Source organism: Physeter macrocephalus, chromosome 5 (assembly GCF_002837175.3).
Source record: "Physeter macrocephalus isolate SW-GA chromosome 5, ASM283717v5, whole genome shotgun sequence".
NCBI classification, from domain to species: domain Eukaryota; kingdom Metazoa; phylum Chordata; class Mammalia; order Artiodactyla; family Physeteridae; genus Physeter; species Physeter macrocephalus.
In genome coordinates this window covers 60,155,174-60,182,912 of record NC_041218.1, presented here as the reverse complement: position 1 = coordinate 60,182,912, position 27,739 = coordinate 60,155,174, and the positions used below count along the sequence as shown (strand labels likewise).

General features: G+C 37.6%; 1 protein-coding gene across 8 annotated transcripts in view; it reads right to left on the bottom strand.

The window, feature by feature from the left end:
• The window catches only part of PPP1R9A (protein phosphatase 1 regulatory subunit 9A), a 324,716-nt gene that overhangs the window by 12,253 nt on the left and 284,724 nt on the right, over positions 1-27,739 (bottom strand). For 5 of the 8 annotated variants that reach the window (XM_028490016.1, XM_028490017.1, XM_028490018.1 and 2 more), the window contains 4 exons: positions 23,474-23,631; positions 22,663-22,960; positions 13,140-13,227; positions 12,957-13,040 (listed from right to left, as the gene is read on the bottom strand). In XM_028490016.1, coding sequence (XP_028345817.1) covers positions 12,957-13,040; positions 13,140-13,227; positions 22,663-22,960; positions 23,474-23,631 — 628 coding nt within the window. The remainder of the gene's footprint in view (positions 1-12,956; positions 13,041-13,139; positions 13,228-22,662; positions 22,961-23,473; positions 23,632-27,739) is intronic. The other 3 variants (XM_028490020.1, XM_024130139.2, XM_028490024.1) reach the window with 1 other exon arrangement.

Here is a 27,739-nt window from a genome sequence, read left to right as displayed (position 1 = left end):
TGATAGTTCTATTTTTAGTTTTTTAAGGAACCTCCACACTGTTCTCCATAGTGGCTGTATCAATTTACATTCCCACCAACAGTGCAAGAGGGTTCCCTTTTCTCCACACCCTTTCCAGCATTTATTGTTTGTAGAATTTTGATGATGGCCATTCTGACCAGTGTGAGGTGATACCTCACTGTAGTTTTGATTTGCATTTTTCTAATGATTAGTGATGTTGAGCATCCTTTCATGTGTTTATTGGCAATCTGTGTATCTTCTTTGGAAAAATGTCTATTTAGGTCTTCTACCCATTTTGGGATTGGGTTGTTTGTATTTTTGATATTGAGCTGCATGAGCTGCTTGTATATTTTGGAGGTTAATCCTTTGTCAGTTGCTTCATTTGCAAATATTTTCTCCCATTCTGAGGGTTGTCTTTTTGTCTTGTTTATGGTAGTGTCTGGCCTTACATTTAGGTCTTTAATCCATCTGGAGTTTATTTTTGTGTATGGTGTTAGGGAGTGCTCTAATTTCATTCTTTTACCTGTAGCTGTCCAGTTTTCCCAGCACCACTTATGGAAGAGGCTCTCTTTTCTCCATTGTATATTCTTGCCTCGTTTATCAAAGATCAGGTGACCATATGTGCGTGGATTTATCTCTGGGCTTTCTATCCTGTAACATTGATCTATATTTCTGTTTTCATGCCAGTACCATACTGTCTTGATTACTGTACCTTTGTAGTATAGCCTGAAGTCAGGGAGTCTGATTCTTCCAGCTCCATTTTTCTTTCTCAAGATTGCTTTGGCTATTCAGGGTCTTTTGTGTTTCCATACATATTGTGAAATTTTTTGTTCTAGTTCTGTGAAAAATGCCATTGGTAGTTTAATAGGGATTGCATTAAGTCTGTAGATTGCTTTGGGTAGTATAGTGATTTTCATGATGTTGATTCTTCCAATCCAAGAACATGGTATATTTCTCCATCTGTTTGTATCATCTTTAATTTCTTTCCTCAGGGTCTTATAGTTTTCTTTGTACAGGTCTTTTGTCTCCTTAGGTAGGTTTATTCCTAGGTATTTTATTCTTTTTGTTGCAGTGGTGAATGGGAGTGTTTCCTTAATTTCTCTTTCAAATTTTTCATCATTAGTGTATAGGAATGCAAGAGATTTCTGTGAATTAATTTTGTATCCTGCTACTTTACCAAATTCATTGATTAGCTCCAGTAGTTTTCTGATAGCACCTTTAGGATTCTCTATGTATAGTATCATGTCATCCGCAAACGGTGACAGTTTTACTTCTTCTTTTCTGATTTGGATTCCTTTTATTTCTTTTTCATCTCTGACTGCTCTGGCTATAACTTCCAAAACTATGTTGAATAATAGTGGTGAGAGTGGGCAACCTTGTCTTGTTCCTGATCTTAGTGGAAATGGTTTCAGTTTTTCACCACTGAGAACAATGCAGGCTGTGGGTTTGTCATATATGGCCTTTATTATGTTGAGGTAAGTTCCCTCTATGCCTCCTTTCTGGAGGGTTTTTAATCATAAATGGGTGTTGAATTTTGTTGAAAGATTTTTCTGCATTTATTGAGATTATCATATGGTTTTTCTCCTTCACTTTGTTAATATGGTGTATCACATTGATCGATTTGCATATATGAAATGCCAGTACCATCCTGTCTTGATTACTGTACCTTTGTAGTATAGCCTGAAGTCAGGGAGTCTGATTCTTCCAGCTCCATTTTTCTTTCTCAAGATTGCTTTGGCTATTCAGGGTCTTTTGTGTTTCCATACATATTGTGAAATTTTTTGTTCTAGTTCTGTGAAAAATGCCATTGGTAGTTTAATAGGGATTGCATTAAGTCTGTAGATTGCTTTGGGTAGAATCCTTGCATTTCTGGGATAAACCCCACTTGCTCATGGTGTATGATCCTTTGAATGTGCTGCTGGATTCAGTTTGCTAGTATTTTGTTGAGGATTTTTGCACCAATGTTCATCAGTGATGCTGTCCTGTAGTAGTTTTCTTTTTTTGTAACATCATTGTCTGGTTTTGGTATCAGGGTGATGGTGGCCTCATAGAATGAGTTTGGGAGTGTTCCTCCCTCTGCTATATTTTGGAAGAGTTTGAGAAGGATAGGTGTTAGCTCTTCTCTAAATGTTTGATAGAATTCGCCTGTGAAGCCATCTGGTCCTGGGCTTTTGTTTGTTGGAAGATTTTTAATCACAGTTTCAATTTCAGTGCTTGTGATTGGTCTGTTTATATTTTCTATTTCTTCCTGGTTCAGTCTTGGAAGGTCGTGCTTTTCTACGAATTTGTCCATTTCTTCCAGGTTGTCCATTTTTTGGCATATAGTTGCTTGTAGTAATCTCTCATGATTCTTTGCATTTCTGCAGTGTACGTGGTTACTTCTCCTTTTTCATTTCTAGTTCTACCGATTTGAGTCTTCTGCCTTTTTTTCTTGATGAGTCTGGCTAATGGTTTATCAATTTTGTTTATCTTCTCAAAGAACCAGCTTTTAGTTTTATTGATCTTTGCTATCTTGCTTTAGGTATAAGGTTAGGTTGTTTATTTGAGATTTTTCTTGTTTCTTGAGGTAGGATTGTATTGCTATAAACTTCCCTCTTAGAACTGCTTTTGCTGCATCCCATAGGTTTTGGGCCGTTGTGTTTTCATTGTCATTTGTCTCTAGGTTTTTGATATCCTCTTTGATTTCTTCAGTGACCTCTGAAGAAATTCAGAGATTCAGTTATTTAGTAGCATATTGATTAGCCTCCATGTGTTTGTATTTTTTACAGTTTTTTTCCTGTAATTGATATCCAGTCTTAGAGCATGGTAGTGTTTGGTTGATCTGTCCATTGGTGAAAGTGGGGTGTTAAATTCCCCTACTCTTACTGTGTTACTGTCGATTTCCCCTTTTATGGCTGTTAGCATTTGCCTTATGTATTGAGGTGCTTCTATGTTGGGTGCATAAATATTTACAATCGTTATATCTTCTTCTTGGATCGATCTCTTGATCATTATGTAGTGTCCTTCTTTGTCTCTTGTAATAGTCTTTATTTAAAAAAAAATTTTTTTTAAGATGTTGGCGGTAGGAGTTTATTAATTATTTTATTTATTTTTGCTGTGTTGGGTCTTCGTTTCTGTGCGAATGCTTTCTCTAGTTGTGGCAAGTGGGGGCCACTCTTCATCGCGGTGCACGGGCCTCTCACTATCACGGCCTCTCTTGTTGCGGAGCACAGGCTCCAGACGCGCAGGCTCAGTAGTTGTGACTCACGGGCCTAGTTGCTCTGCGGCATGTGGGATCCTCCCAGACCAGGGCTTGAACCCATGTCCCCCGCATTAGCAGGCAGATTCTCAACCACTGTGCCACCATGGAAGCCTTAGTCTTTATTTTAAAGTCTACTTTGTCTGATATGAGAATTGTTACTCCAGCTTTCTTTTGATTTCCATTTGCATGGAATATCTTTTTCCATCTCCTCACTTTCATTCTGTATGTGCCCCTACGTCTGAGGTGGGTCTCTTGTAGACAGCATATATACGCGTCTTGTTCTTGTATCCATTCAGCCAGTCTGTGTCTTCTGGTTGGAGCATTTAATCTATTTACATTTAAGGTAATTATAGCTATGTATGTTCCTATTACCATTTTCTTAAGTGTTCTGGGTTTGTTACTGTAGGTGTTTTCCTTCTCTTGTGTTTCCTGCCTAGAGAAGTTCCTTTAGCATTTGTTGTCAAGCTGGTTTGGTGGTGCTGAATTCTCTTAGCTTTTGTGTGTATGTAAAGGTTTTAACTTCTCTGTCAAATCTTAAAGAGATCCTTGCTGGGTAGAGTAATCTTGGTTGTAGGTTTTCCCTTTCATCACTTTAAATATGTTCTGCCACTCCCTTCTGGCTTGCAGAGTTTCTGCTGAAAGATCAGCTTTTAACCTTGTGGGTTAAAAGCTTGTATGTTATTTGTTGCTTTTCCCTTGCTGCTTTTAGTATCTTTTCTTTGTATTTAATTTTTGATAGTTTGATTAATATGTGTTTTGGCATGTTTCTCCTCAGATTTATCTTGTATGGGACTCTCTGTGCTTCCTGGACATGATTGACTATTTCCTTTCCCATATTAGGGAAGTTTTCAACTATAATCTCTTCAAATATTTTCTCAGTCCCTTTCTTTTTCTCTTCTTCTTCTGGGACCCCTATAATTCGAATGTTGGTTCGTTTAATATTGTCCCAGAGGTCTCTGAGACTGTCCTCAATTCTTTCCATTCTTTTTTCTTTATTCTGCTCTGCAGTAGTTATTTCCACTATTTTATCTTCCAGGTCACTTAACTGTTCTTCTGCATCAGTCATTCTGCTATTGATTCCTTCTAAAGAATTTAAAATTTCTTTTATAGTTTATCATTGTTTGTTTGCTCTTTAGTTCTTCTAGCTCCTTGTTAAACATTTCTTGTATTTTTTCTATTCTCTTTCCAAGATTTTGGATCATCTTTACTATCATTACTCTGAATTGTTTTTCAGGTAGACTGCTTATTTCCTCTTCATTTGTTTGGTCTGCTGGGTTTTTACCTTGCTCCTTCATCTGCTGCGTATTTCTCTGTCTTCTCGTTTTGCTTAACTTACTGTGTCTGGGGTCTCCTTTTCGCCGGCTGCAGGTCTGTAGTTCCCACTGTTTTTGGTATCTTCCCCCAGTGGGTAAGGTTGGTTCAGTGGGTTGTGTAGGCTTCCTGGTGGAGGGGACTGGTGTCTGTGTTCTGGTGGATGAGGCTGGAGCTTGTCTTTCTGATGGGCAGGACCACATCCAGTGGTGTGTTTTGGGGTATCTATGAACTTAGTATGATTTTAGGCAGCCTCTCTGCTATTGGGTGGGGTTGTATTCCTGTCTTGCTAGTTGTTTGGCATGGGGTGTCCAGCACTGGAGCTTGCTGGTCATTGAGTGGAGCTGGGTCTTAGTGTTGAGACAGAGCTCTCTGGGAGAGCTCTCGCTGATTGATATTACATGGGCCGGGAGGTCTGAGGTGGACCCATGTCCTGAACTTGGCTCTCCCACCTCAGAGGCTCAGGCCTGACAGCCAGCTGGAGCACCAAGACCCTGTCAGCCACAAGGCCAAACTTTAAGCTTGATTTATTTATTTAATTCGAGTGTCCATCCTTGACTCTGTTCCCATATGGAATGGATCTTGATCTTATATATCCTTTTCTTAATCCTCCTTGGAACTAGGAAAGAGAGCGTAATGTATCACTTCATTTCCAGCATAGAGTTCACTGTCCACTACCACTTTTAATAGGTAGGAAATAAGAATATTGTTGCCAAATTGTTGTCATTCTAATGCCCTATTTGAAAAGATCTTTTGGTAGTTCAGATCCTGGCCAGGTAATGTTTCAAAGAAAATCTGCAGACCATGTCTCATTAAACCCTTTCATAAAATTCTCACTTCCAGGGAAATACTCAAGAGTAAAAATTCCATGTGGACTTGTACATCCAGCACTAAAGACGGGTCCGAAGGCCAAGGTGATGAATGAGATCATAGAAGCTCAGCCTTGGATAATATCCAGAGGCTTTCTGCTCTAGCTTTCCACACCACGATAACAGAGGAACAAAGGAATAGTCACATAGAAAGCAAAGAAAGCCCACTTCTAAGGAGACAACCACTGTCCTCACAGCTGCAAACCACCAGATCCTGGGGTATTTTGAAGACTATTTTCCAGGCCTGGCTGTGCCCCTGCTGGGGCTGTATCCTGTCCCCCTCATTTCTTTGTGTATCCTTGACTCTAAAACTCCCTGAGCTGATGGAACCTCTGTGTGGTTCCTAGTATCCTTCAAAAATCTGAACAGTGGTACGCTTCCATTTGCTTGGACCTAGAGTATAGGATGTTCATTTAAAAAAGCAAACTCTTCACTACTTTAAAATTATAGACCTATCAGCTCACCAGCTTTCTAAAATAAATGCCAATTTCTTTTTGGATATACAACTCTCAGGCCTACAAAAGGAGCAGAAAGGGTTTGGTAACAGTTATTCTACTATTGACCACTCTTATAGTCTGTTTCACTTTGTGGAGAAATCTGTTAAGAATAACATAAAATTTTTCCTTCCCTCCTTCCCTCCCTCCCTTAACTTTTTCGACTCTGAGGGCAGGTTATGGGCCAAGGGGCATAAACTCCATACAGATCCTTAATAATTCCCTTGAAAAATCAAGATTGGTAGAAATGAATACTTAATAGATCTGAAAATAATTTCTAGAGGATCAAAACAGGTATGTGTTCTATACTTGCTTCATTTTCTTTTTAGCTTATACACTAATGACTCACTATCAGTTTTGGAAAAAATAGATTCACAAATCACTGCTATATCCCTGATTGTTTTACTGTTAGGAACTGGGAGAAAGCATGTCTTCAAATTAAGTCTCTATAATCCGAAAATGCCATTTGCTGGGGGTGTGAGGTGGGGAGAGTAACTGCCTCCTGGCATTTAAATGGTTTATAGTTAACAACTCTATAAAACAATTAACTCATTTATATATCTTGAAACCAGTTTACCCTGGTGCTAGCACCCCAAAATTGTTGCTCAGGTAAACATTCCATGGTGATTTTTTTTTTTGGTTTGTTTTAATTTTGAATACAATTAAGTATTCAGAGTCTAATTGGATGTCATCAAAATATAATTAGGAGTTCAGGAACTTCCAGAACAGAAAAAGTATAAACAGAATATAGAATTCAAGCAGGTAGTAAAGGAGGTTAATTGAAGAAAGTTAGGTGCAACCAGAGGAAGGATTGCAGACCTCCATTTACTCAAATCAGACGAAGTAATTCTGCAAGGTTCTAACATCCACCAAGGACACGGAGGTTGTAAAGCCAGACCCTTCTGAAGGGGACTGAGAGACCTGAACAGGTAACAGCTATAACAAGCAGGTGTCCATCTGCAGCCAGGCCAACAACGTTGAAATATCCTGCTTCTAGATCCTGAGTTATGGTCTAAATATCTGATCAATAACCAACAGCCCATTTGAGATGGTCAGCGTAGAGTGCTTAACCTTAACTTATGATGGGGTTCAGGACATGCTACCCCCAAATAGGGCACACCTTGGCATAGTGAACATTTTAAGCTATGAATATTTTAAGGAATTTGAGAAATGGCAGGTGCAGGAAGGGCTCTCTGACCTTCCCCATCTCCCCTGAACCAGGTCATAAGACCCTCATGTAAGAGAGGTGCCCTCCCTGTACCCAGAGGAAAGGAGCATCCTTAATTCCACAGATGGACAGATGCCAAGAGGAACCTGAGCAAATGAATGAACAGGACTGGTTAAGTTTCCCCAGTTTACTACCCTTAGGCTCATACCTTTCTGTCCTATCACACTTCCCCACAACTTTCCATACTTCATCAAACCTAGGATAAAAATTCTCCAGGCTTAACTCTTTCTTTGGGTCTTTATTTCCTAATGAAGGCTCCTGTGTCTCATAAAGCTTACGTTAAATACATTTGTATGCTTTTCCCTTGTTAATCTGTCTTCTGTCAGTCTAATTTACAGGGCTTCAGTTGAAGAACCTAGGAGTGTAGAGGGAAAAATATATTTTTTTCCTCCTGTACACTCACTTGAGATGGAGAAACTGTTCCCTTAATGAGTCTCCCCCATACTGGGAAGATATAAAATGAAACAGCAAGATGATCATGTAAATAAAATCCATATTATCAAAACAAAAATATTAGTTTAGGAATAATAAATATACTGGTTAGTTTTTAAGAAAATTTGTATTATTAGAAACTGAGAAAGAAACTTGTCTACTGAGTCTACCTTAATATATTTAACTGATTTCAGATTTAACTAATTAAGGTGTAAAACTACCACAATGATAAAGAGTATTGGGATGTTTAGAGTCACTGTAGTTATTTTAATTTAGTAGATTTTCAAGAGTTTTTTAAAGTATGAAAAGTGTTGATTTGTTAGGAATGTAAGTTTGTCAGGTTTTAGGCACTGGAAATTACTTAAAAGGAAAACTAAATAGATTAAATTTATAAATGCAGCTAAAAACAGGACAGACAATTATGGGGGAACAGGTCTGCTCTCCTGAGGCTAAGCTAATATTGTTCGAAGGTTTTCACGAAAGTGAAACCTTTTTTATTTCATATAAAATTTTACTCGATGTGTAAAACAAAATGACGGGATTTGTTAAGTTGAGCTAAACTCAAAAAAAGCTAGGTTTTAAAATTGGAGACCTTTACAAATTACTCTTAATTTATAACCCAAATAATCCTCTTTTTAAGAACAAAGCTACTACCTTTGGGCATTAAAAATATCAAGTGAAGGGGAGAGCCCACGTGAGCTACATGGCCAAGGTTAAGTTCTCCAGTGGTGAGTTTTTGCCATCACTGTTCATGGCCACTAGTGGCTTGGTAATGTGTACTCTAAAACTTTTCAGGCTCAAATTATTCTGCCATTTTCTAATGGCCATTCTCCACCGGCATTTATAGCTACATTTTTGTTTCTTGTTTTTTAAAATTTTTTTTTTTTTTTTTTTTTTTTTTAAGGAAAAAGCTGGCTCCTGTCTGGGGTGTCTCTGTGGACTGGGTTTAGGCAGAGAAAGGGGTTTCTCTCTCTGTGTACATGTGTTTATCCCACTCCTCAGCTATTCTGAAAGGGTGTGTTGCAACTCCAGCTCAGGAGCAGACGCTTGGCCCTTGCTCAGCAACCGGGCAGAACTGCCCTCCAGGTACTTGTCATGCAGTATAATCTCAAACTCACTGTAGTACCATGATTTATCTAAAGTTTCTTTGAGAGAAACGGCATCTATGAAGGATTGCCTGAACTATAATCCACAGTCCATTTATTCGTCAAGATATTACCAAAGTCACCCCTGCATGAATGAGACTGCCAGCAAAATATGTCCAGAAAATATTTTGTTTTATATCCCTGCAATAAGAATTACTTTAAGCATTAATAGTGATGAGAGCCATTTATATTTACTAAGGACTTAAAATGTGCTTAAATGTGATCTCAATCCCCTTAATGACCTGAAGAGGTAAATATATGTTTCCATCTTATTGATGAGAAAACTGAGGTACAGAGAGGTTAAGTAACTTGCTCAAGAGGACAAGTGGCAGAGCTGCGATTTGAACTCAGGCTCTTAATCGCCTTGACATTATGCTCTTGGCTTTTACTGGAGGTCACTGTTATATTTACTATGAAAGTACTGCTGAAGATGTTCTGTTTTAAGTACCAACCCTACTTTTTGCTTTATCTTGTTTTTCCCTATCTGATTTACTTTTAAAATAAATTATACTGTTGTACCATATGTATTTTTTGTATATAAACAAATAATATTTGGAACAAAGAGGAGTACATATAGATAAAAAAAGAATGAACAAACAAATGAATACATGCTAATTTACAGACCAACAAAATAGTCAGAAATCAAAAGAGTATGTTTTTCATAGAATCATATAGATCAGTACTGTCCAAAAGAAATATAATATGAACCACATAAGTAAACTAAAATTTTCTAGTGGCCACATGGAAAAAAAGAGGTAAAATTAATTTTTATAATATATTTTATCTCACCCAAAATATTCAAAATATTATTTCAACATGTAATCAGTATTATAAAATTATTAAGATACCAAGATATGTCACATTCTATTTATTTCCATGCGAAGTCTTTGAAATCGAGCATGCTTTTTCTCCTACAACACATCTCGATATAGACAAGCTACATTTCAAGTGCTCAACGGCCACATCTGACTAGAGATTACCATGCTGGATAGTGCAGGCAGAGATGGATAGGGAGTTACAGACTATGTAGTTTTAGTTGACCACACTTATTTTTCGGTAGGAAACCGAAGTCCAAGGAATTCAGACTTACCTATGGCAAAGTCAGGACGAATACTGGATTCCAGCTCAGTGTTTTCTCCACTGTTCACACGTCTAAGGTGAAAGCAGATTTGCTTCCACAGAGGAGCGCCATCTCCCTTCCCCATAATTTTCCCACGTGCCACCCTCTAGCCTTGCTTTGAGATACACATATCTGCTCACAGGGCTTTCCATTCAGTGACTAAACTGGGAGCTTCTCCTACAGAGCTCCAAAAATAGACACTCCACTGACACCAGTGGCTCCTTACTCTAAGGAGAGTATTTTATCTTACTCTTTGGTATGTACTTTAAGGGATGAAGAAGCTCTGACAATTAAGTGTTTCCTGCTTTTGTTATCTGGTTAAATCAGAAAGTTCACTGAGCACATATTTGAAAAGGACAGAACCAAACCATATATCTCTGTAGGGTTTACTTCTTATTTTAACCTCATCTGTTTGTTTCATGCTGGTCATGTATTTGAATCACTTTGTCTCCACAAGGAATACAGTACATTCTTTACTCTTTGGGAAGGGAAAAACTAAAACCAAGACCACATTTAGCGAATGTCTGGCCTCTTTCAAGTCCGGTAGCCTTAGGTTATCACTGATTGAATGACCTCATCAGATTTTTACAATCTTATAAGAACTGGATGAAAAGCCTAAAAGATAAGATTACTAACTCAATTTGTGAATCATTCCCTCCTTTTTCTGAGAAAACCTCACAGGAGTGGTGAGTTTACCCCCAGTTCTTCTCCACAACTGCAGTGGGACCCTGCAGCTGATGGTGCTTGCCACCCCCCTACCTTCAGGGGCCCTGTGAAACCAATTCAACTGCATTATGCTCCTACTGGGCAGTAACTGTACTTCCTGGAATATGTTCTGAATAAGGTTCTGGCCCATTATTCATCTACATAGGAGAATGGAGGCTGTCATTAGATTTGATTACTGTTAACCAATTACTGTGATAGCTCAAAATTTAATTTTTTGAAACTGAAAAAAGTCCTTCTTCTTCCCTGCCCTACTGTTTCAATTACATGAATTCCTTTCAGTCCTGTCAACCTTCTGCTGTAATTACAAATAATTATGAAACTATGATTCTAACTGAAAATTACTTTGTAATGTTGTACACATGAATTGTTTGCGACTACTGATGCAGAGAGACTGCAGAGGTAATGTTTTAAGATGTAGCTGACTAGGCAGCCTAGCTGGCTGCTGGTTCAAAAGCTGGTATCGGCTGCGGTTAAGCAGCACGATGATGACCGCCCACCCTGGACTGTGGTGGTTTTGCCTGGAGTAAGGTGAGTGTTTGCCAACAGAGTCAAGACCTGCTTGACTTTCACCTGCAATTTATACAAGGGCGTGAGAACTCTCTGGCTCCTACGACGAAATTCAGTCAAACCTTCTCCCCTCCACTCTGTTGGATGCCTGCGCTTATGTCCCATTGAGGGTGGGGCCCCAAAGGTGAGAGGTAGTGGCTGCCTCAGGAGCCCAGGGACTGAAGGGAGCACAGTGTCACTTCAGAAGTGTTCAAGTTTCTCTCCCATTGTGCATTTGGGCATCTCTCTCTCTCCCTTAAACGGTTTCTCTATCTGTTGTTGTTTCTTCCCCTGAGCATATTTGATAGTTTTCTATTCTTAATTCTAAGGCACAAAGTAGACTGTTTTATATTTCTCACTCTAAAACCACACAAAGTTAAAAGTGCTCTTGAGTTGCATTATGGCCTTATTTTTCCTGAGATTCCTGTCCTCGATATAAACAGAGCTTTCTTGCCTTTCTCCACTGTACAGCATAAAGGAAACCCAGACTAACAAAAATAATTAATTTTGGAATTCTCTCTTCTCATCCCTCACCCTCTTCCCCATTCTCCTGTAATCCCAGGGAGAAGGTACAATGTCTCACCAAGGTGTATGCCAGAAAAGAGAAAAAAGGAAACAGCTGGGGACAACCTATAAATGGACAGGTGGTCCCCAAATAATTTTACATTCTTTTATTCTTAGCATTTTGTCTGTTTCTTCCTTAGTCTATACTATTGGGATGATTCCCAAAATTCATAAATAAACGTAAACATCTTTAGATGCTTAAGTAACTAGGAGGTGACATGCAGTGTTGGAAAGACATCTGGACAGGAGGCCAAGCCCCAGCTAACTGACATTAATTGCTTGTTGCATAATCATCGGCTAATCAATTAAATTCTATGAAGGTGAAGTTCTTCATCAATAAAGTATGGTATTATTATCTGCCCTCCCAATCTTATTGTAAGGATCAAATGAAATGATAAATATAAAACTTCTTTGTAACTTGCAAATAATAATAAGAATTATAGCAGATTGCTATCATTATTATTATTTTTGAATGCCTCCTATGTGCCAGGTACCATTTTAAATGCTTTACATGAAAACTCATTTAATCCTTACACTAACAGGTAGCTACTCTTATTATCCTCATTTCATATATGAGAAAACAAAGGCACAGAGGCTAAATAACTTGTTGAAGGTTTTAAAGGTAGTAACTGGGAGAGCGCTGATTCAAACCCAGGCAGTTGGATTTCAGAGAGAGCTCTGTGCTTTACTGTCTCCCTATATAAACCTAAGTTTACAATTATGTAATCTCAGAATAAAGTTGGGAAAGCTTGACAATGTGCTATACAAAGCTCACTTCTCTATAGGAAAGCCTTTATTGAACAGTAAGCATAGTTGATGGCGCCAGCAAAAATCAACTTAATAGCTGAGTTCAGTGAGACACTGGTCTTTCTTACCCGCATGTGGACAGAACAGTCTTGAAAGCCAACAAGATACTTAAATGCAAAATTACCCTTTCAGACTTATAACCAGAAGACACAAGAATGTGGGTAGCCAGGCAAAAAATGCTGAAATGTGTCTAACTGACACATCACATAGATACATTTATGCTGTATTTAGATAACCATTTATTAAAACTGTTCATGTGACCATAATTCTGCAGTTAAGCCAATGGATCTACCGGAGGCCAGATGTAGGCTTCAATCGGAGTAAGACAAATACAAACTGCAATTTGTTTTCATCTCACCTCTAGCTGTATCACTTCAGCACAGAGATACTGACCACTAATTCTGGTTAACAATGGAAGGGGGCCAGAAAGTTTAGATGCAGAGATACATCTGTTCTTAATCACCCACCCGTACCTGCTACCTGGAGAAAACCTACTGGCTTCTTTCTCTTTTTCTTTCCATTTCTTTCCCTTGTTGGAATTCCTTCGCAAAGGCGCCCTATAATGACAGCACACAGTCAGAAAGGGGAATTTGACATTTTCTCCTTTAATCCTTCTCTTACAGAGGGCTTGCTTTTTAACTTCATGAAGTGCTTACCCCAGATCCACAAACTTCCGCTTAATTTTTCCTCCTCGCACCACCAACAAACTTGATGCCCTCAGGGATCTGGGACCTTTGGCACCATCTAGGATATACACATATGTGAAAAAAGCAATTATTATCATTTTTAAAAAGCTACTGTCAAAAGTCATTGCATCTCTAAATCTATGGGGTTTGCATCAATTCCTAACAGTAAAAGAAAATACTGGGTGCCTTTATTAACATACAGGAAACATAGCTATGTTGAGGAACATTCAGTCAAACCAGGAGAGGTCCTGTTAGACAGAAGCCCAATACTTATCACAAAGAATTTTAGCTTCAAATAAACTGGAATGAAAAAAAAATAAGCAAGAATAAACACTATCAAATCATCCTCTACATTCAAAGCAGGGACCAAATGACTTTCCTTCTGTTCCTTCTCTGGCTCCAACTCTTTGCTTCAAATGCCTTTCTTGCCTTTGGGTTTTAGCACCTTCTGACAGGACCCCAGCTCACTTCCCCCATATGTCCCAAGACCAGTAAAAAACGTCACCCCTGAGAGTCTGGGAGATTAGGGAGAAAGTGAGAGTCAAAGCTTTCCCTTCTCATCTGCCCCTTGCTAATGGCTTGTGGCCAGTCTTGGGATAGAGGAGACAGAACATGGGGGAGACTTCTCAAGCAGGAGCTCAGCTATAAAACATTTATATTTTTGAAAGGTCTTTTTTTAGAAGTTGCCTTTAAGCACAACTTGGCTGGCTTCCCATGATGTGGAAGATGCCAAAACCTCCCCAGTGCTTGCAGCTGAATGATCTTTGCCTCTCTCCGAGTTACGCTGGCACTCTAAAGCACAGCAGCTGCTGGGGGATGGGGACACTTGAAATGATGCCAAAAACCAATCAGAGGAGACGCTTTGCCAATGGAATTCAATGTCAGTTGTAGGAACTAGATTCCACTGGTGGCACTTATTCTACCTTGGACAAGGTAGAAACTCCTAAGGCTCTACTTGGAGCTATTTAGCAAAGAATGCTGTTTGGCATTACATTTCAGAATATCCGATCATCTGAGATCATTAACAAGCGGTGTCTTTGATGCATATCTGTGTATGAAACTGCTCTTTCCCAATTGTCTGTTGGTGTCTGTCTCTTTTTAAAATTAAAAAGAAAATCCAGCAACCTTCTGGCATGGAGTGTAGTTCTCCTAAGAGAGTGTTCAATTAACCTTGCAGGTTAATTTTGCTTATGCTTTTTGTCCTAGTTCAGGAGAAATTTCTAAACACACATAACTTACAAACCATGATGTGCACACAGTTCTCATTTAGGAGTCTATTTTCGAAGCTCTGAAGAAGCACAGGATGTTGAAAAATACTCTAAGGATTTTTAGCGATGAGCTTTTCATAGTTTTAGTTAATGATACACAGATTATAATAATCAATTCCTTGAAATGTGCATAATCAAATAGAAGAGTAAGAAATATGTCCATGTCAAAATCCACTTCTAACCTCAAATATTTATTATGGCTCTTTGCATCATTACTCTTTGGGTAACTGAATTAAATAGCCACAGATGTGACACATGCACATAAAAAAATATACACACACGGCACAAACTCGTTCTAAGGTGATTTTGCTAATGGACATTAAAAAAGAAAGCAGGATTTCAATTTTCTTAACAGAAGCTGAAAGAAAGTACCAGATTCTTCCAAATAAATTCTAGAGCAACTCTCAACAGCTAGGAATGTGCAAAGTTAAAAGGAGACTGCCTTATTATTTTCGGAAATAAAGGTGGCTGGAAGATATTTTAACGAGTGGTGCGAAGACCAGATGAAACAATGTACATGGCAACACTCTGTAACCTATTAGTGTGGCAGTCATGTGGACATCTTGGGACTAAAAGCCTGATTCTACCCATCAGAGAGCCTGCCGCTAGGCAACCTCACATCATTATCTCATACACTTGCCAAAGTGTGTTCCAAGGAACACTTAAATGAATTCTTTCAAAAGGCCGAAGAGGCAAGATTAAGTAATAATGCACTTTCCCACTTTAAATCAATCAAATCCATCCTTAATGTACCTCAGAACTTCTAGTCCGCATAAAAACCAACATTGGATTGGTATGATTTCAGGAAAAGAAAAAGAATTGTGACATTTTTGTTATTTAGCTGTATGTGGAATTTCCATTAGGTTTTTTGAAACCTCTCCAATACGACCTTGACGAGCAATTAGAAGTCCAAGTCCTCACGTTGGGTGACCCAGCTTTAATCTTTGGCAACCTAGTCTTCATTTTCAAAGGTAATGATTGATCTCCTGAGCTAAATACTAAGGCGTTTTCTGGGACTGCATTCTTCTTAGTCTCACTGCAACAAGACCCTTGACTACCTCTTCGTTTATTCTGGGGACTCTGAAATCTACCTCCCAGCCCTGGCTTCTCTCTTGAGCTCAAGACCTCCTCTACTAAAAATGAGTTATTCACCTTTCCCTCATAATGCTTCTGATTTCCTACTTTCTATCAATGACAAGACCGTGTTTTCTGAGGCTAGAAACCCTGTGATCAGTTTTGACCTCCTCACTCTCTTCCCCCTGATCTCGTCAACTTACATACATTTCAACAGTTCTCATATCATTCTTTCCTGTCATTGTCTATTGCTCCTCCACCTTTCAGGGTCTCTTAACTCTTCTTCCTCATACCTAGTGTCTTTTCCTTTTTATTCCTCTGCTCAAGCATCTTGTGGTTTTCTAGTAATATGATAAGGTATCTAAGGTATTTAAATTCTAGTTATAGACCTAACCTACCTGTTCAATTTTACGAGCAATCACTCTAACCTGAATAAACAGACTGCTTCCAGCAGGCTGGGACAGCCCCACTCCTGTCATTTCATCTTACGTGTGCCTGTCTCTGTCAATGCCATCTCCCTGCCTTATATGCCTTCCTTACCTATCTGTTTTGGTTTTTCAGTCCTTCAGTAGTTACTCTAATTGTATTTTCTTTGTCATGTCTCGTTTACCAATCTCAGCTAGGGTTAACCTCGCCGTCCTCTGAGCAATGATAAAATTTACTATTTCTATATGTATAAAGGCCTAATGCAACATAATAATAAATGAATCCTGTAAAGATTTCTACTTGCAAGGACATTAATTCAACAAATATTTCTGAAGACATGTTCTGTGTTAGACAATGCGCTAACAGCCATATACACTTAGAATAATGAACAAATCACAAGTAGAAAACTGATAGTACTTCATTTACTCAGCCTTGTCTGATCAAAGGCCCACTGCTATGTAAGTCAAGAGACTAAAACTTTAGTATTAGGCTCCTCAAAGAATAGACAGGGGGAAAATATTTTCATGCCCTTTATTGCCATATAACTTGCTTAACAAACCTCTAGGAATAATCTTTTACTTTCTCTAATTTTAACTGAAATGGGTTTGGTGTTTATCATTTAGCCAGTTGTAATGGGATTCTTTCTATCCTAGTTTCCACTGAGGTCCCACAAATATCACAACAAAATGATGACTTGTGAATGTGGTACTGGTGCAATTTAGAAAACACCCAACTTCAATTAGGTGTTCAATTGAAGAACGGAGAATTTGCCCCAGGAATGCAAACAACTACAGCTGTAACTTAATTATTACCTTCGTGGTACCTTGCTAGATCAAAAGTAATGGTATATCACTTTAAAAAAATCTTGATAAACGGCAACCATTGACTAAGACATTTTCAGAGTTTATCCAGCAATGTTGAGTGGAAGAAAATGTATGTCTAGACCAGGAGTCAGCAAACTTTCTGTAAAAGGCCAGAGAGTAAACATTTTAGGTTGTGGGCTACTGATTCTGTCACAGCTACTCAACTCTGCTACTGTAGTATGAAAACAGTATGTAACTGTATGAGTGTGGTTGTGCTCCAATAAAACTTTACTTCTAAAAACGGCTGTCAGGGGATTCCCTGGTGGCACAGTGCTTAAGAATCCGCCTGCCAATGCAGGGGACACAGGTTCAAGCCCTGGTCCGGAAAGATCCCACATGTCGTGGAGCAGCTAGACCCGTGTGCCATAACTACTGATCCCACGTGCCACAACTACTGAAGCCCGTGTGCCTAGAGCCCATGCTCTGCAACAAGAGAAGCCACCACAATGAGAAGCCTGCGCACTGCAACAAAGAGTAGCCCCCGCTCGCCGCAACAGAGAAAGCCCACGTGAAGCAACGAAGACCCAACGCAGTCAAAAATAAATAAATAAATTAATTAATTAAATAAAAGCATTTATCTCATCAGAAAAAAAAAAAGGGGTGGCGGGACTTCTCTGGTGGTCCAGTGGTAAAGAAGCCACCTTACAATCCTTACAATGCAGGGGACATGGGTTTGATTCTTGGTCAGGGAACTAAGACCCCACATGCTGCGGGGCAACTAAGCCCGTGCACCACAACTACTGAGCTCACGCGCCTCAACTAGAGCCTGCATGCTGCAAACTACACAGCCCAGGTGCCCTGGAGCCTGTGCGCCACAACTAGAGAAGAGAAAACCCACACGCCACAACTAGAGAGAAGCCCATGCACCACAACGAAGAGCCCGCGCACTGCAACAAAAAAATCCCACGTGCCTCAATGAAGATCCCGTGTGCTGCAACTAAGACCCAATGCAGCCAAAAACTAAATTAAATAAATAATAAGTCTTAAAAAAAAAAAACCGGGGGGAGGCCAAATTTGGTTTGACGACCTCTGTTCTAGAAGACTTATACTGATTATCTAGAGAGACATACTTATTAATTCGTCCAAGAACCTTATTAATATCAATTATATGCATATAGTTTACTAGGGGCCATGAATACAAAGATCAATCAGCCGAGTGAGAAAACTCTGGCTCACACTTGACAACCTGATCACTTATTATCACACATAAAGTGACAGAAGCAGAAGTAACAGTGTGAAAATTTCTGTGGGATCAGAGAGAATAATTCACTTTGCCTGGGAATGGGGAGGGTGTGCAAAGGGTCCACTAAAGGAGGTGAGATTTAAGCTGAGCTTTGAAGAAGTACCAGAATTTCCTGGAGTGGCATGTTACGTATGAAGTTTGTACTTGTGAGTACAAATCCCATTCTAGTTCCTTTATTAAGGAGCCAGTGAGTTGTAAGAACCACACACATATAAACACATACACACATGTAAATCAGGCTAACCACACTTAACCTCTGTTGAGTCCTGCTCTGAACAGTCGATTCGTCTCACACGGCAAAGAACTCAAGGATTTCACAGAATGTAAAGTCTTGACTGATAGGTTTCTTTGCTATCTTTCAAGGTGCAACAGAGCCTGAGAGTGGAAGGCAGAAAGTACAGGGGCTTCCTGGTTATTGATGGTGGTGGTTGTGCGGTGTCAGAGACAGGGTCTGTCACCAAACAAGCAAGCAGTAAATCAAAGAGAGAGAGAGAAACAGAGACAGAGAGACAGACAAACAGACTCTAGTCTGCAAACTCCCTGCAGGAAAGGATGGAATATTATCATTGTATATTCAGCCTTTAGCACAATGCCGGGCGCAGAGCAGGTGCTCATTAACTATTTGTTGAATAAATACATGAATGAATGGATTAATATTAGTGAACATGGAAGGCACAGGAAGCTCTTCGAGGCTGGAAACTTTTATCAAGGGAAGGAAAGAATGTGAGGCACTGCTTTCATCTGGTCATAGTTAATATCTAATAATGGTTATCATATTAGTAACTATTTATAAAGTTAATACTTTATAAAAGCTCAATTAATTGCTCCTTTCTAGTTACCCAGAAGCATGATCAATCCAGGAAAATAAAAAAATGGGAAAGCTTAAGAGTTTGTCTCTGGAGAAGAAACTACCCACCCCCTATTTCTTGGTCCTGCTTACTACAGCTGGAAGCTTAATCCCAAAGAAGAGGCAGTAGCAAGCAAAGGAGGTATTGGAGAAAAGACGGAATTCTCACATTTTAATGCTAATCACTGCTAGCCACATTTTGCTGTATATTACTGCTAATGGACTGTGAAGCACAACTCACATCCATGTAATACTTCTCCAATTTGAGATGAAACATCTGCTTTTAGAAGTAAAAGGAAAAGAGAAATAATCTAGACAAGATGTAGCCACTTTTAAAAAATTTTAGTCAGATTTCATGTGTGAGGGATCCACTCTCCGACTATAAAGTACTTTCTTTCGGATAGCTAAGTTACGCCTTTTAAACTCCAACAGTGGACTACAAAGTATTAACCTATATTTCCAAAATATATGCTTCTGCTCTTTTGCCTTCTTATGAACCAGGTAAGGTCTATACACATTTTTTTTTTTCTTGAGGAGATGACAGAGGGCTTCACACAAGTATATTTCTATAAAAGTGCCATTACAATCCACAATTTAGTTTAGTTAATGAGAGTTTCTGAAGCCTTCATTCTTTTGAAAGTAGGCCAAAATCACAGTGTAAGTCCTTCACCAACTTTACAACTGCTTTTGATGAATTAGCAGGCTTGACATATTTTCTCTTGCCTCCGCTAGTATCTTGAACTCCCTAAGTACTTATTTTTTACCTTAAAACGTCTTCTGGAAGACTTGTGCTTAGGACCAGTCTGTGGAAGATAATTCCAGCAAATCAATAGGCTCAGGGAAGGAAACCAGGGAAAATATCAGGGATAAAGCTATGACACTTGCTAAGAGTTACAAAACAAGGTGAGCCTCCACAATCAACTGTATTTCTATGTTCAGGATGTATCTGTAGAAAGATTACAACTTTTGCTCTGGTAGAGATAAGTGAGCATGGACTTTTCAGTGTAGTGATGCACAATCATGCCTGTAATGAATGTGTCCCACATCTTTGCTAGCACTGGTTGGTGGAAGTAATCTGATGGGTATCTAACTCAAATGACTATTTCTCTGATCAGTAATGAGGTTGATCACCTTTTCATATTTTATAAGTAACATGAACTTTCTCTTCAATAATTTGACGATTTATTACCTTAGCCTATGCTTGACTTAAAAAATTTTTTGAAGCTACTTGTATGTTAGACATATAAAGTCTGTCAGTTAACTTTGTATATATATAATTGTCTACTGAAATCAAGAGTATTTTATAAAATAATTTTAGAGTTTAAAGGAAAAACAATAAAATAAACACCCATTTCATTTCTCACCCCACTCCCATGAAGTTTATACCTAGGAAGTCTCCAGTATATTCTCTTCCATTTTCGTTCCCTGACACTCCTCCCAAGTAATTAACTTTGTCATTCCACTTGTAACCTCAACATTTTGTTTGTGTCTCTAAATAATCTGCTAGTTTTGTGTGGCTTAAGATTCACTATTCAGTATGATGTTTTGTCATTGCTCTCTGGTAAATAACTAATCTTATTTGGATGATTTTTTTCCTAATCCCTTCTTTACTTAACAAGTTTTTATAGGAAATATCTGAAAAATTATATCAAATTCCTTTCAATGTCTATTAATATTATAACACTTCGCTTTTCCTTTGTTGATATGACGATTCATACATTTAAATTTTCTAATGTTAAACCATCTTTACATTTCCATAATCAACCCTACATGATTATGGAATATAAGTAATTTTCACTCCTGGATTTAATTTACGAGCATCATGTTTAAAATGAATCTACGTTTAGATTTTATATAAGATTTTCTTATATAATAAGAATAAGAAATAAGATATATTTCTTGAGGTATAATAAGATTTTCTTCTTCCACATGATCTTTACTAGTTTTTAAGACTCTAGCTACATAAAATAAATGAAAAACATCCTCCTGGAATAATTAACATAAAATAGATGCTCTATTTTATCTTTTCCTATCTATTTTTTTTATAGTTGAGTCAGAATTCAGTTATAAAACCACCTGGGCCTGGTACCTTTCTAAATGGAAGCTATAAAAATATATTTTGTATTTCTGTACTTATTGGCTTATTCAGGTTTTCTTTTTCTTAGACCATTTTGAGTACTTTATATTTTGGTAGGAAATCCTCTATCTCCTCTAGATTTTCAAATCTGCCATAGAGTTTGCATGCTATCTTAAAATTTTTTTTAACCTCTGTATCTCCTTTCTCATTTCAAATGCTGTGGGTGTTTTTGGTTTCTCTATTTTTTTTCTTAACCTGTCCTTCCGGGGGCTATTCACTTTTACATAGCTTTGCGGCGTTTTTTTTGTGGAGGTGTTAAGAGTAGGCTTTTCATGTTAATAAAAATTCATTAAACTCAGCTTTTATCTTCATTATCCCCTCCTTTCTATTTTCTGTTTTTTGGTTGTTCTTTCCCTTTATTTTATTTATTTTCAGTATTTATTTTTTACAATAAAAGCATTTAAAGCCATACATTCTCCTCTGAGTACAATATACTCTGACTACCGATTCAACTTTGGAAATTTATTCTACAGAAATGAAAGCATCAGCAAACAAGAATGTAAAGCATCAGAATACTTATATCTTTTTCACAGTGGTAAGCAAACAAGCAAATAAACAACAACAACCTACCTCCACCTGGGATACAACCTAAATGTCCATCAATACTACAAGGTTTGCCTCAGTTATATTATCGGCTCACTATAGAAGATTATCTTGTCATTTAAATTTGTGTATATTGCCCCAGAGGGATGTCCATAAAATATTATCATGTGTATAACAAAACTGCAGAATGTCATTTGTAGAATTCACTTTTATAAAAAAAGTATATAAAACAAAACACACACCAGAAATTATTTTTGTTTATATATATATATATATATATATATATATACATGTTTAAAATATATGTGTATATATATATACATACGGACACACATACACACCATATATATCTATGTGCATTTCAGATGTGAAAATAATATAACCAAATCTTCTTGGTTACTTTAAAGGAACACATCAGATGTGGTAGGAAGAGAATGAACCTGTTCTTTATATATCTCTGAATCATTTCACTTGTTTAAACAGGAATTTATGACTTCTATAAATTAAAGCATACAATTAAAAGAACAACAATCTATTGACACTGCTATGAAATTCTGATGCTAATTCTAGGAGCATATTTTCAAGTTTATTGACTAATCTCCCTGCATTATCTTTATCATAGCTTTTCTATCACATTCTTTGCAATATAAATTACTATGAAAATTTCTTCTAAATAAAAACCAATTAATGGGTTAAGACCTATATTGTTTTCACTTTCATATATATATATTTTTTCTAAATGATTATGTTAGTAGTTATTGAAACTATGGGCTACTATTACACAAAATCTCTCGAAGGCCTCCTGAAGAATTTCCTTCAATAGTAAACTTGTAGAAAGCTGAAGAAGTGAAATACTAATCAGGTAGGAAAAGATTTTTAAAAAGTAAAATAAAGTAAAAATGAGAGAAGGGTGTTCTCTGGTCCCATAATATAAAAGGAATGCAGTATTAATTATTAGCTATGAAAAGACACAGGCCTTTGTTTTTGTTGCTTTTTTTTTTTTTTGAAAAGAGCCATTTTTACATGGCACAAATTGAGGTGTTAGTGAAGTCAGACAAAACAAAAGCTAAACAACAACAAAATTAACAGTACCTTTTTCTTGTAGTATTTTCTTGGTGGTGGCTTGATGGTGGCAAGGAGATTCTTCCATATCATGATCAGATTTTGAAGGAGAGGAGAATGACGTGTCTCCCCCAGTAGAGGAGGAAGGCTCCCTTTCTGGGTGCAGGGGTCCCTCTTGAAATTCAGCTATGTGGTCAGACGAGAAGGGCACACTGCCAGCCACTGGAGTGAGGGATGAAGCACCAGAATCTGATTCTGGAGAAGTTCTCAAACCCTTGGGCAGAAGTGATTTGGTAATGTGCATGTGGTTATAGAAACTGTTTGGAGGCTGTTGGTATAAGAGATTATAAAGGAGGTTATGCCACTGAGCATCAGTCCCATGTGATACTTACTTTGAAATCAGACGGACCTTTTTTTTTAGTAAATCCCTATGAAAACCCATTTTTGTTGGTTTACAGATAAGACTACATAGTTCACAACAATTCACCATATTACCTTTGTAGCTACCACAGATACCTAAGACATATAGAAACAATGACTTGTACACTCATTATTTACCATCAGATAAAACCAACAGCTGAATATCAAAAGCACCATCATGAAATATGACAATATGGATAATGCTCTTGGTTATTAGTTCATCAAATGAGTACAGAAAGAATGTGAATTACAACGATATATCGAGGTGAATAAGAATTTAGGAGACAAAGAAGTGAACTATTCCAGCTGTTTCCAACTAGAATACAGAATATGGCTGCAGGAAAATCATTATCTTCAATAAGCTGTAGGAACAAGGATACAGCCCAAACTCACAAGTCAGAAAGTGGTCAGGGGCACTCACCTTTCGCTCCAGACTGTCCTCGCCATCTGTTGAACTGACACTATCATAGAGTCTTGTCCTAGAGGGCCTCTGGCGTCTGTTCTTCACGGAAAGCTGGGCCCGGGTTTTCAGTGCTTTTGAATCCAGGCGTTCTGTCTCTGGGACTGCTTCATTAAAGTCTAAGAAAAGAATATTGCAAAATAATCTGTGAAAACTTTGGAGAGGATTGACAGAGACCATAGACACTGATAACAAAATCTCAAGGTTATCAGTAATACCAGGCAAGAAACAGGTGACAACCATGGCGGCCTGTCTGGTAACAGAGGTAACATAGAAATCAGTGAGATTTAGGAGAAATGTACAAAGCCTAAGGGAAGAAACAAACACTAAAGATGACCAAGTCAACAACAAAAATCTAACATCCAAAGACCATTAAAACCTTTCTACAACATAACTGTAAAAAGCACACACTTGTATTTATTTATTTACACGAATGCATGCTGGAGTGTTGGATGAACAAAGATACAAGAAGGTGTATCAAAGTTGGGAGATTAGAAATCAAGAAAAAAAACTTAAAAAGTCAGGTGCCAGGTCAAGAGCAGATAACAAAAGGTGACCATCAGCATAAATTTTCTATAGCAAAAGTTACCAAGACTGTAACTGTAAGGACTGTACCATTTTGGTCTTAATATATTTTTTCCACCCAAAACAGAGTTTCTGAAAATTTAGCTTGTTCTTCTTTGAACTCTCTAGAAAGACCAGCAAAGAACTTACCTCAACAGTAAATTTAAGATAGCTGGGGAAATAAAACAAGGTTGGGCTATCCAAGCAAAACAAAAACAAAAAACAGGTAAACCACCACAAGTACTTAATTTACTAGTATTATGGATGAAGTATAATAAACTGACCATTGATAGATGGATGGATAAAGAAGATGTGGTGTGTGCGTGTGTGTGTGTGTGTACACAACAGACTGTTACTCAGCCATAAAAAAAAGAATGAAATCTTGCCATTTGTAACGACATGGATGGACCTAGAGGGTATTATGCCAAGTGAAATAAGTCAGACAGAGAAAAACAAATACTGTATGATTTCACTTAAGTGTGGAATCTAAAAAACAAAACAAATGAACAAACATAATGAAACAGAAACAGAGTCTTAGATACAGAGAACAAACAGGTGGTGGCCAGAGAGGAAGGGATATGGAAATGAGTGAAATAGGTGAGAGAGATTAAGCAGTACAAGCTTCCAGTTACAAAATAAATGAATCATGGGGATAAAATGTACAGAGTGGTGAATACAGTCAACAATAGCATAATATCTTTGTATAGTAACAGATGGTAAACAGACTTACTGTGGTGATCACTTTGTAATGCATAAAAATATCGAACTGCTATGTTGTGCAACAGGAACTAACATAGTGTTGTAGGTCAATTATACTTCAAAAAAACCCCCAACCAACCAACCAAACAAACTCACAGAAAAAAGAGATCAGATTTGTGGTTACCAGAGGTGGGGTGGGAGAAGGGGGACTTAGATGAAGGTAGTTAAAGGTACAAACTTCAGCTATAAGATAAATAAGTACTAGGGATGTAATGTACAACATGATAGATATAATTAACACTGCTGTATGTTATATATGACAGTTAAGAGAGTAAATCCTAAGAGTTCTCATCACAAGGAAAAAATATTTTTTTCTCTTTTTTTTTACTTTGTATCTATGTGAGATGATGGACATTCACTAAACTTATTGTGATAATCATTTCATGATTTATATAAGTCAAATTACTATGCTGTATGCCTTAAATGTATACAGTGCTGTGTCAATTATATCTCAATAAAACTGTAAGATAAAGTAAAAGAGCTGAAAAGTTAAAAGAAATACCGCCCCCCCAATTTCCTTTTATTAACTTTTAAGTTCATATTCCAAGTTATGTGTATGCGTCTTTGTCTCATTTTTTTTTTCCTGGATATCTTCTCTCCCCAGCAGAAACTACACTGATTTTTCAAAGGAAAGTGTTTAAGTCTTTAAATAAAAAGACTCAAAGAAAAAAAGAGTGAAGTGGAACACACACAAAATGACCTGGTAAAGAGGGAGAAACCATTGTGGTTCTCTTTAGTCTGCCTCTCCCCACCCTTAACCTTGCTGCCCAGAGTCTAAGTCAGGACTCAAAAGTTGCCATTCTAAAAGGGAAGAGGGTAGGTTACCCATGAACACTGGCTGAATAGGCACTGGCTGAGGAAAAGTGTTCCCCTAGTTGAATTTATTTGGAATGCTACTGCTCCTTACATTTACATATGTAGCCACTCCTTAGAAATAATGAAGTTTGGTCATTAATCCTATTTTACCTTTTCAGAGCGGCAGTCATTAAATGAAGTCATAATGTTCAAGAAATTGATAATCAAGTGCTTCTTGGATTTAAATTATTAAGAATAAAGCAAATAACTGAGTTGTAGAAAATATTAATATGTACTGATATTAATAGAGTAAAACAATTTTTCACAGTAGCATTACCCCAGGAAATTCTTTTCACAGTATTAAATATTATGAAGTATTATTATGTTCTAAATATATTATAAAAGCAAAACAAGGAAGCACCTCAGGTTGTACCTTTCTTATCTATGGAACTTAGCACTTGGCATATGGTTCTAACAAATAAAATTAAATATATTTTTCCCTGAAAAAAACATCCACTGAATAACAATATGTACAGAAGGTTTGCCTTTTCATTTCATTTGCCTTTTCTTTCTTGAAAGAAAAGTGGATATTCAGAAAAGTCAGACCATTCAAGCATATTTAAAGACAGCTAAATATTTTCTATCAGTTGTCCCTTTATTTTTTACATGTCAATGAAGAAAAAATAATCTCCTTGATCACTTTAATTTCCTCTTTTCAATAAAATCTGAACCTGTAGCTGCCCATTAGGACTTGTGATAATTGGGAGAGAATCAACTTCACCAGCTCTTGTTTACATATAAAAAGTGGAAATACCACATGGAGGAATGCAATAATATAATTAGATATACTGCCATACACACACATCTTACAACTTATCTATCTCATATTTAGACTGTACATTTTATAACACCAAGCACTGTCACATACATCATCTCATTTGTTCCTCACAACAGCCCCAAGAGACAGAGCAGCCAAGTATATTTTTTCCTCTCCTGAAGCTCAGAGAACTTGACTGTCTTGTCCTCATCCACATAGCTAGTTTATGAGCTGCCGTTACTACGTATTCTAGTTTTTTGACTCCTAGGCCACTAGTCTGTACACTCCAATTTAGCTAGTGTTGAACAAATTATTAGAATAAGATTTCAATGCAATTAGAGTTCACTGTGTTCAGCTGTCAATTCACAAATGATGTGACTAGTCTAGAAAATTCACTTCTCCAACATGTTATTATGAAATGTTATTAATCTTCCACATACGTGGAAGAGCATAAAAATGGAAGACGTTGAAAACTATAGAAAAATTATTTCTCAGATGATTTCTTCTTTGGTTGGTTTAGTAACAACTTTGGTTACCTGGTGACAAAAAGAACCAAGCAGGAAGCTCATTCTACTTTTGTAAACATGGTTCCTTTTGCAATAGAGACCTAACTCTGGAGGACCTAGCATAGTATATAACATCCAGGATTGCAGTAGCTACCTCATCACTAGGTGCTGAACAAATAAAGTGAGGGAATGTGAGAAGTGCTTATCAGCAGGGTTGAGAGTAGAGAGAATTATTCTGGGGCTTCTGCCCCATTACTGTTCAGTAATTTGCCTGGTCCTGGTGTTGGACAACCCCCAAATGGCAATCTTGTATGCTTGCTTTATCATCAGCTACCACTGACTGGGTGCAAACCGCTGGAGCGCACACATGTAAGGATACCTATTAAACATGAAGTTAGCTGGAGTCTGAGAAGCAGTGCTTTAAATCCATTATCCAAGTGGCCAACAACACATCACATCCAATTAACAATTTTTGAGGGCCTGAAAACAAAGATCTCAGGGCCTCTTTACAGTAGTGATTAATGGATTATAAATCAGTAATCTGTATTCCAATCCTGAGGAAAAAAATTTTTTTTAAGATCTATAAAACTGGAATGGAGGTAAGGACTTTCACTTCAACAACTCTTATACCAGAAGGAAGTTGGAAGAAATGGCTCTCCAGAGGAAGCAACTACTAAAGACACTGCAAGTTACAACCCCCTCAGGAGTATTAGTGTGAGAGAGAAGGAAAATGTGTACAGGATTATGCTGCTGGATAACTAGAAGGGTGATCTAACGACCACTAGA